Source organism: Taudactylus pleione, unplaced genomic scaffold, assembly GCF_031769625.1.
Source record: "Taudactylus pleione unplaced genomic scaffold, aTauple2 ptg000699l, whole genome shotgun sequence".
Classification (NCBI taxonomy): Eukaryota; Metazoa; Chordata; class Amphibia; order Anura; family Myobatrachidae; genus Taudactylus; species Taudactylus pleione.
This window is the reverse complement of record NW_028285101.1, coordinates 2505729-2516288: the sequence shown is the minus strand read 5'-3', so window position 1 is coordinate 2516288 and position 10560 is coordinate 2505729. Positions and strand designations below refer to the sequence as shown.

At 42.6% G+C, this 10560-nt stretch overlaps 1 protein-coding gene across 1 annotated transcript; it reads right to left on the bottom strand.

Moving 5' to 3' along the window:
• Positions 1-4140: 4140 nt before the first annotated feature.
• On the bottom strand, positions 4141-9614 carry LOC148477696 (uncharacterized). Its single transcript, XM_088456347.1, has 3 exons — positions 9609-9614; positions 4355-4854; positions 4141-4312 (listed from the first exon to the last, which is right to left on the bottom strand). Exons 1-3 carry the CDS (start codon positions 9612-9614, stop codon positions 4141-4143), a joined length of 678 nt encoding a protein of 225 aa, XP_088312473.1.
• Between the last annotated feature and the right edge of the window lie 946 nt (positions 9615-10560).

The following is a 10560-nucleotide window of genomic DNA, read 5'->3' as shown; positions in this document are numbered from 1 at the left end:
CAAATCTTGCCATTTCAGGTTGATCTTGGGCGGATTGTTCTGGCCATGCTCCCGGAAGCCGACCAACCTCAATCTCGTCCCAGGCGTAGGCATCGTAGGCGTGCAAGGCCCCAGATATTTCGAACACGTGTCACCCTTTTTGGAATGCCCGATGATGAGGTTTTAAGATGCTACCGTCTTCCTCCCAAAATCATCATAGACACTCTCTCATTAATAGAGAGTGATCTTGAGCGGCAAATTGACAGTCCAACAGCAATACCACCACTTACGCAATTTATGGCGGTGTTACATTTCTGTGCCTCAGGATCGTTTCAAACAACGGTGGGAATAGTGGCGGGCATCTCACAATCCTCCTTTTCCAGGATCCTGAGGGCAGTGATGGAGGCACTTTTCAAGCACCTCCATCATTTTATTAAAATGCCTTTGGATATGGGTGCCCTTAGTGTGGCCAAGGCCAATTTTTACCAAATAGCTGGCTTCCCACACATCATAGGGGTTGTGGATGGTACTCACATACCACTTCAGCCTCCAGCACGGCTGGAGGCAATATTTCGCAACCGTAAACACTATCACTCCCTGAATGTAATGGTGGTATGTGATGCCTCCCTCCAGATCCTGTCCCTGAATGCAAAATTACCAGGAAGTGCACATGACTCCTTCGTCATCCGGCAATCAGGGATATGGCACAAATTAAACAACCTACAAGCTGGTGATGCGTGGCTTCTGGGTAAGTGGAGACCTTTAGTACATAACAATGTTAAGCTTGATACACAGTGATCCTGATGTTGTCTATTCTTTTTCACAGGAGACAGTGGATACCCTTGCATGCCCTGGCTGCTCACTCCTTATTTGGCTCCCACACCAGGCCCACAAAGTGAGTTTAATACCGCACTTACAGCCACCAGGCAAGTGGTGGAGCGCTGTATCGGCCTTTTAAAAGGCCGATTCAGATGCCTCCACCGCTCTGGTGGCGAGCTCATGTATTTGCCGGATATGGTTTCGAAAATTGTGGTCCTGTGTGGGATATTTCACAACATCGCCATAAGGAGTGGTGTCCCAATGCAGCCAGAGGATGCCTTACCTGAGGATGGCCCCCCCGAGGTTGGTCGGAGGTCAGTATGTGGGGGGGCCATACGCGATGATGTGGTGGCCTGATATTTTAGGTAATTATTGACCAAACAACAGTGTGTATACCCAATGTGTTACGGTTTTTTGGCGTTCATCTTTTTTGATATTAATTCTTGCCCCATCTTCTGTTTGTTTGCATAATCTTTGCCACTCCCACGATGACTACTTCCTGCTACCCTTCAAAAACCTTTATGTGGAAACTTCTGGAATATATTCTGACACCCATATTGCAACGCCATATTTTTGAAATCATGTGGGCATGGACCTTCGTCAACCAGTTCTTGATTTGTTGTGTGTTTGTTTCCTGTTTTTGGTATGTGGTGTATTTCTGATTATCACTGTGTGTTTTGTTTGTGAGTGACCACTTTGTTTTTGGATTTCTGTTGTGAATAAATATTTAGAGAGTGTAATTTGTTTCCTTTTTGGGCACGTTAGAAGCAAGTGTAAACAAACTCCCAAACATTAATTTTACCTAAGGGGTAACCCAGTAATGAAGCAAGTGGAGCTAAAATGTAATATGTTTTCGGGGTACTAACCAACACACCAAGGAATCCTGTACAATCAGTTGCCTTCGTAAGATTGGCCTAAGCAGATTGGGCACCAAATAGGAACCTGTAAAATGTTGTAAACTATCATGTTGTCCACCCCAAAAAAGGAAAATGACATTGGTACTGGGAGGTGTTTCTTGTGCCTGTTTGCCTTCAAAATACAACACACAATCTGTAGTGAGATTCTTTGACAATCCTTGCTTGAAGAGTCTACTTATGTCAGTGTAAAGAATCTTGGATTTACTAAAAACGCATGAGACAGAGCGTGAATTAAAACTGATTTATTTGTAAACAATTTGAAAAAAAAAATAAAAAAAAAACTAATTCCTAAGGAGGACCGCCAGATGGTCAAGGCCCTGCAGAAGCCCGGTGACTTGCTCCCGCATACGTGCCACACACTGACAGATTTCTGCCCGACGCCTCTGTTCCTCTGTGGGTGACAAAAGTTTGGGGATTAATACATCAATAATGAAGCAACATTCAAAAAAAACACTAAACAAGCAAACCAAAACTTAAAAGCTTGTGGCAAAAAAAAACATTACACGGATAAAACCCAGCACCCCAAAATGTCCTAGGCCAAAAATACAAGGGCCCTAAAAAAATGCACACAGGTGTGATATGTGTATGGTGAAATCAGCAGGAACAGGTAAAGACAACCACCAAAAATACCCTAAGGCGACAGAAAGCCAACAAAAATGGGGACGACACATGATTACATACAAACAGTTTGTGGTGCCCAAAACAAAAAAAAAAAACATACCGTTCGGCAAAACGCCAGAGCGAGAAGCCACTCCCTCGACCACCTCGGAGGTGGCTACATTCCCCAAACCTAGGGGCAGGGTGTTTGAAGAATCCTGGGAGGGGGTATTTGGAGGAGGGGCGGATGGAGGAGAGGGTGAATTGGGCTGGAGGGGAAGTAGACCAGAAATCTCGGCCACAGGGTCTGGGGAGGAGGGGGTAACTGAGGAATTGGGGGTTTGAGAGAGGGGCCGGGACCGGCGTCTTGTCTGCCGATGACGCCGTAGTCTTTGCTGTGCCCCTAAAAGATGTAAAAAATATTGTGGTTAGTTTCAACAGGAATCCAAATAAAAAAAATATATATATATAAGTACAATGACTAAATAGGACAGACATGAAAACATGCACATGCAGATTTGACTATAATGACTAAATAGGACAGACATGAAAACATGCACATGCAGATATGACTACAATGACTAAATAGGACAGACATGAAAATATGCACATGCAGATATGACTACAATGACTAAATAGGACAGACATGAAAACATGCACATGCAGATATGACTACAATGACTAAATAGGACAGACATGAAAACATGCACATGCAGATATGACTACAATGACTAAATAGGACAGACATGAAAACATGCACATGCAGATATGACTACAATGACTAAATAGGACAGACATTAAAACATGCACATGCAGATATGACTACAATGACTAAATAGGACAGACATGAAAACATGCACATGCAGATATGACTACAATGACTAAATAGGACAGACATGAAAACATGCACACGCAGTTAGGGCCCACAAGATAAACTTGAAAACCACAGTCCATAAAACTTACTTTCCTCGATCTGCATGCGAAAGCATGCCAGCAAGCGGGGCGTACGCCGGTGCAGGTCCGACCACCAGGCGGCGACGTACCTCCGCATATGCGGAACGCTTTCGGCTATTTGAGATGGGTGGAGGCTGACTGGTGATCCGCCTGTCCATCACCTCCGTGAGCACCAGCAGTTCGCGCCTGGTGAATGCGGCGGATCTCATGATGGCAATGGTGTATTTTTAGTAAATTATTTTTAATAAAGCACCCAAAAAAAATTTCATTGGCTAATGTATTTGGGAAATTAACAGGACAAATTCTATTGGTTAGTGTATGAGTCATGTGTCCGACCGGGCCACAAATCTCTTGAGAGTTATGATAGGCTTGATGCAGTGACATGCGTAAGCAAATTTAAATAAAGAAATGAACCACAGAAAATTTGTGGGGATACAAACAAATAGAACAATTGTTTAATTGTGGCTAACATGTCTTTTGAACAATAAAAGCGAAGGGTTCAGCCGTACGTATTCTGCGAGTAAACACAAACACGGACAAGATTAAAGTTTATTGCATTGTGTTGAAAAAAAAAAAAAATTAAGCTAATTGATACATTGATTGGCATGATACGATTGAGGGAGGTAGGCAGAATAAACGAGCAGGTAATCGGAATCTGACAGGCCCACTTCCGGTTTGTACTTGTGCGTGCGTTCCCTTCAAGCCATTTCGGGGATGTACGCTCGCTATTTGGCACGCTCGTTAGTTAGAGGAGGGGTCGCCTGAGTTTGGGGCGGATTTTTAGCTGCGTACGAAAATACGAGCGAGTGCTTGAATTTAAATATTTTTTTACGTACGCCTAACGTACGTACGCCTACTTGCGAGTGGGTCTGAATCAGGGCCTAAGTCTCCTCCTTTTGTTACTGCCATATTCCTCACACCGTTTTCTCTTCATACTTTTTGGAAATGGTGTAAATATTCCAGTTTCTAGGCATACAGTTTCTAGGCTTGCTGGACTAAGTCTCCTCCTTTTGCAACTACCATACTCTTCACAACGTTTCCTCTTTCTAGTTTTTGGAAATGGTGTAAAGGTTCCAGTTTCTAGGCACTTTATGAGATGTTCCCTCATTAGCTCATAGTTGTAGCTGCAGGTGGGAACATCGTTGTTGAAGAGGATCTCCACAGGAGTTGCTATAGCATATACAGCACATTGATGTGACTTTTGCGGCTGTTGCTCCACGTCCAGGATCTTGATGTTTTTCAGCGTGTTTTTTTTAACAACAATCCGGTAGAGGTCATACAGTTGTTTGAGAGCACATGGGGTTAACTCTGACTTTTGAGCACTGTCTGCAACTTGTATCTGCCTATTACGAAAGCAGGACATGAAACAGTGTCTGCAACGTTTATCTGGGTGGATCTGTACAGCTGGCCCAGTGACAGGCTTGTAGGAGCTATACATTCCTCTCCATGTGCTTTGCAAGCCTTGTATATTAAATTGTTGCCGCAGTATGGTCTGTGCGGCATCAATGATGCTGGCTTCCACAGATCCGCGGCCCTGCAGGGTGAGTCTATGGGTATCTGTTAGCCGTAAATGAGGCAGCCACATGACCTGTAAATGTGCAAGAAAAAACTTGAATTAGGGAAAAATGGCAATATGTTTCTACCTACTAAACCAATGTTACTTAAATGTGCTGTAAAGACACATGCACAGCATTTGCCCATTGCTTAGGACACTAGGTAATGGTATACAAGTGTGGTGTCGTACTACATATGTAATCAATGTAACAGAATATTTGCTGGAAGCCAATGAGAGTAAAATTAATCATTGGTATGTAACAAACAAATAGCATGAAAGAAACATGCTGATATATGATCTCCGGTCCTACGGATGTATTGTAGCAAACCGGGAACTTTTCTTCACATAAGCTGAGCGATCCTGATGCCTGCGACAATGTGTAAGTAGTGTCACAGATTCTGTTGCACTTGGGGAGAGTTAAACAATGAAAAATAAGAGTGGTAAAGAATGATAGCCAAAGCCGTAAGGTCACAAGACTGCTTTTACCCAGTCTGCGCCTTCATGCCACTGTGCACAAATGTCACTGTAAGATGGCAGTCTAGCACGTTTATGTTCTGGCTGATGACAATTTAATTGTGGTTTATTATTCGGTTGCAGTTTTGATAAAGTCAGTGTGGCCTGGCTGTGTTGGCCTAGTAAGGAAAGAATAGCAATGTCACGGTAGCTAACTTTGGCCTACAGTATTTCTGTTTGCAGGGGCTTCACTAGATATCAGCAACCAAGAAAGAGGTTCTGACAGTCAGGCATCTTTCTTCTTAGTCATGTGAGTGTTGATAACATTATGTAACTTATTACGTTTCCAAATGGCGAGATGTGGAGTGTAGAAGGACAGTGTCAGCATGCAGTAGTATACTCTCACAAGAGCACTGACCATTGGCCAGAGAGGGATCCCAAGATCCCTCTCCCATGTCACTGTAGCACATGAAGCATACAGACACTGCCGTTTCCATGTGATGTCATTGCAGAGTGGGAACTGGGCAGTGACAATACGATCACACGTAACCTCCCTGATGTGTGGGAGTGTAATGGGATTGTTGTGGACATGTAGTACTGTAAAAGCCACATGTGATTCTGAGTTGTTCATATGGGGAATGGAAGTCAGTGTCTGAATGTATCTCTCCTCTTGCACCTAGCATGGAGTTGGTGCAAGTGCAAATACTAATGATGATGGTTACGGTGGCGGGCATAATATTAATGGGCGGGCAGGTTTCTACGCACAAACTCCTGCATGAGCTGAATGTATACCCGCATTAGCATAAGTTAGTGAATCTGAATTCAACTACTGTATAGTCACTTCGCATGTGACTCAGAATAAGCTCCTTGATGTATAGGGTAAGGGAGAGGGGATAAGATGGCGTACTAAGCCATTCCTTAGTAGTCTGTATGAGTTTAGCAATGGTTGTTTTTAGTCCGTGACATATGTAATATGCAGAGTATGCTTAGTATATGTATGTGTTTAGGGGCCTATTCATCATTGTGGACCTGGAATCAGCACCAAAAGAATGTTGGCGTTGATATCCGCAGACAAACTCTGAAAAGTTATCAGAGTTTGCTGAACATTAGGCAGCCCATCCGGCACATTACTTGAAAACATGTGGAAATATATAGCGGGCCCATTAGTGGTAATGAATAGGCCCCTAAGTCATACTTGCCAACTCTCGCTCATTGTCAGGGAGACTCCCTGAAATAGCAGCAATCTCCCTGTCTCCCTGAAGAGTCTACCAATCTCCCTCATTTCACCTTACCCCCATTATGACATGGTTATATAAAAAAAATAACAGAGATATATACATTCAAATGGGTTCATTAGTATAATTTCCCTGCATTGGTTATAAGGCACAATGATCCCTATGGCTACATGTATTGTCTGAGAAGTATCAGAGTGTTTTCATCAACAAGTAGATCTTACTAACTGCTTTGGGGCTCATTTACATGTGGATGTAAATCAATTTTATGACACGTCTCTCAGATGTAGCAGTACACGCCCACTTTACCGCCGCGCTCATAGGTGCTGCTTTCACAATGTCTCTGAAATGCTTTTTCAAAAGTAGGCAATATGCCCTAAGTGTGTCAGACACAAAGTAAGGTGAGGTATTAGTAATCTATGTAAGGGTATAAGATTGCCCTACAGTGACTTCTATACAAGTGATTATATTACAGTCATTTATTTGTTTTAAATATCCACATAGAGCTGACTGTGTAGGCCAGGGATATTCAACTTGCGACCCTCCAGTGGTTGTAGAACTACACATCCCAGCATGCTCTGCCTCAGTTTTGCTGTTAGGGCATGCTAAAACTGTGGCAGGGCATGCTGGTATGTGTAGTTCTGCAGCAGCTGGAGAGACGCATGTTGAATCCCCCTGATGTAGGACAAACAAGCCACAGCATGACACAGACAGAACAGGAGAGTACAATAAGAAATTCTAATTCTGAAATTGATGAGATACATTCTAAGGGGTCTATTTACTAAGCAGTGTTAGGAGACAGAGTGAAAAGTGATAAGGTGCCAGCCAATCAGCTCCTAACTGACATCTCACAGGCTGTGTTTGAAAAATGACAGTTGGGAGCTGATTGGCTGGTACCTTATCACTTTTCACTCTGCTAACACTGCTTAATAAATAGACCCCTAAGGTACTTATTTATATTATAAGTGTGGAAAGCCCAATTGCAGAAGAAAATATGATTAATGATTGTTGGCAACAAAATCAAATAGAAATAAAGAAAAGATGACAGGGAAAGAAATATTCCACCCTACTATTATTATAAAATAGCTCTAAGCACAAATGGTCATAGCATGGTCTACTTACAACTAATACACAGGTAGGAACATGGTTGTGAGGTCCCTCTAAAAGCTGCAACCAGCACCAGTCTATGCCAGGCTTAGATGGTCCCACTATAATAGTGCCATGTTATTAAACTATATTTTCAAATAATATTTACTTTCAAATATTCTTACCTTAGACTCTTGTATCAGCAAAACGCGTTAAAGTAATGAAAAAATGCGTATATATAGCTATACCAAAATATAACTAGCATACAACTCTCATCCAATAACTAATTGTCCTGTTCCAAGCAGGGCCTTTTTTCTCACACCTAAGTGACATTACAAAGGCAGCCTATGACATCATCAACCTCAACCTGTCTGCTATCCACCACTGCATGTAATGAATCCATGTGCTTTACTATAAAGTTTGTTTACTAGGGATAGCTGGGCTACAAGAAAATGGCCATTGTTCACCAGCATGCAGATGAAGCCAACAATAAAATTCTAATTCCCATAACAAAATTGTGTAAGGGCCTCTATGTACAACCCAATAGTGAAAAATGTATATAACACACGTAACTTTGACAAGGATGATGGCCCCCCTCAGCTCTGGGCCCCATAGCAGCTGCACCCCTTGCACCCATGGTAGTTACACCCATGTGTACTTAATCAATGCTACCTAAAACCTGATTGGTTGCTATGGGCAAGTGCTCTACTGGTCCATTTCACTGCTTGACACAGTACATCACCAAAGTTTGCACCTAAATCTAATATTACTGAAACAGTTCTAGCATTAGTAATACATTACATCTCTCTGTGAGATTTGGATCTGTATAGGGGAGAGGTCACAGCTCCTGATGTGGATTGCCACAATTAGCAGCAGTAAGGTGAGGTATTAGTGATCTGTGTAAGGTTATAAGATTGCCCTACAGTGAATTCTATACAAGAGATTATATTACAGTCATTTATGTTTTAAAATATCCACATAGAGCTGATTGTGTAGGCCAGGGATATACAACTTGCGGCCCTCCAGTGGCTATAGAACTACATATCCCAGCATGCTCTGCCTCAGTTTTGCTGTTAGGGCATGCTAAAACTGTGGCAGGGCATGCTGGTATGTGTAGTTTTGCAGCAGCTGGAGGGACGCATGTTGAATCCCCCTGATGTAGGACAAACAAGCCACAGCATGAAACAGGCAGAACAGGAGAGAACAATAAGAAATTCTAATTCTGAAATTGATGAGATACATTCTAAGGCACTTATATATATAATTAGTGTGGAAAGCCCAATTGCAGTGCCCAACTGCAGAACTGCAAAATTGAAAAGTCTTCTGGACATACCAGAAAGTATTAATCAAAGTAAAGGTGCACATTCACTACACGAGAGTGGAACGACTGTTCGATTACAACATCGTAATCGTGCAATCGTTCATCATCCTGTGAAGTGGATAATGTGCTATATGTCGTTCAGTGCAGGCACCCTCCCTCATCCCCGAACATGCACAACCTGTTGATATCGGCAGGTTGGCCTGCATGTTCGAACGATGGCAGATGCCGGTAACGACCAGCGGGATCGCGCATCGCTGGTTGTTGCCGGCATACTCACTGCACGATTAATGAATGATAACGATGTCGTAATCGTTCAATCATTTATTTTTATCGTGTAGTGGATATGCACCTTAACAATCAAAATCAGGAACAAAGTAAGAAAATTCCTACTAAGAGCAGCATGTCCAAGTTTTAGGGCTCTATTTACTACAATCCGCATTAGTAATGCAGATTGTTGTGTGATATTACCAACTGAATTCGCATTGCGAATTCAGGCAATATCACAGGGATTTACTAAAAATGCCTTGCAGGGACAGAGCTTGCAAGAAAGCTCTGTCTCTGCGAATCCCTTTCGCACACTTATCACGGTATTTTCGCAAAAACAATTGCCCGCACATGCGCCAACCGGAAGCCGCTGCTGCCTCCCGGGCGCTAAGCCCCTACCCCCACAACCCCTCTCCCTTAATTGCACTTACCTGCATGATCCGGGCTCCGATGATGTCCTCCATGGCTCCGGTCAGCTGACATCCCATACTGCACTGGGACCCGGTCACCTGATGACCGGGCCGCAGTGCAGTACGGGAGACCAGCTGACCAGAGGGAGGACTTGACCGGAGCCCTGAACTCCGGTCCCTGGACTCAGGTAAGTTAATTTTTTCTTTTGCAGTGTATCAGTGTGTGGTCTGTTTAGACCACACAGCTGATTACTGGGGCCTGCTCCGGGCTCTGCTCAGCCCGTTATACCGGAGCAGGAGTCTGGTAACCGGGGGAGACCCTGGATAACGCCACCTCTAGGTGGCGTTATTATCACAGGGCCTCCCCAGGTATTTTTTTCACAATTTATTTTTAGTAACTTGCACACAGATCGCATTTCCCATTACAATTATGGGAAATGCGATTTGATTACTAAAAATATGTGATACTTAGGGGTTGGAGTAGAATTTTCCGAATTCTACTCCAATTGCCCTTTAGTAACTGCAGGTGATACTAATATAATGTGAAAATGATGTGAAAACACCCTTTTTCACATTATTTTAGTAAAAATAATGTTAATAAATAGAGCCCATAGTCATTTTCCTTCCATATAAATCCAATAATGTTACAAAAGTAATTATCAAACAGCTCTCTATGTTGAACTGCAAAGTCATTACATGGCTTCCAGTGCTACTATCAAGAATTCAACAGCGCAGAAAGTACTTTAGGCTATCTATGAATCTATGAACCAAAAAAAAATGCTTGAACTATGACCTTTATTGACTAGCCTACAATTATTTATTTAAATGACAACAGTATGTCTTCAAGCTCTAATATGAAAACATAAAGATCTAATAATTTTATTTTTTTAACACAAAGAAATAATGGTTCTTTCAGAACCCTTTGGACACCCTCCTAATAATAAATTATCCAAAAAAATCTTCTAAGTTGCGC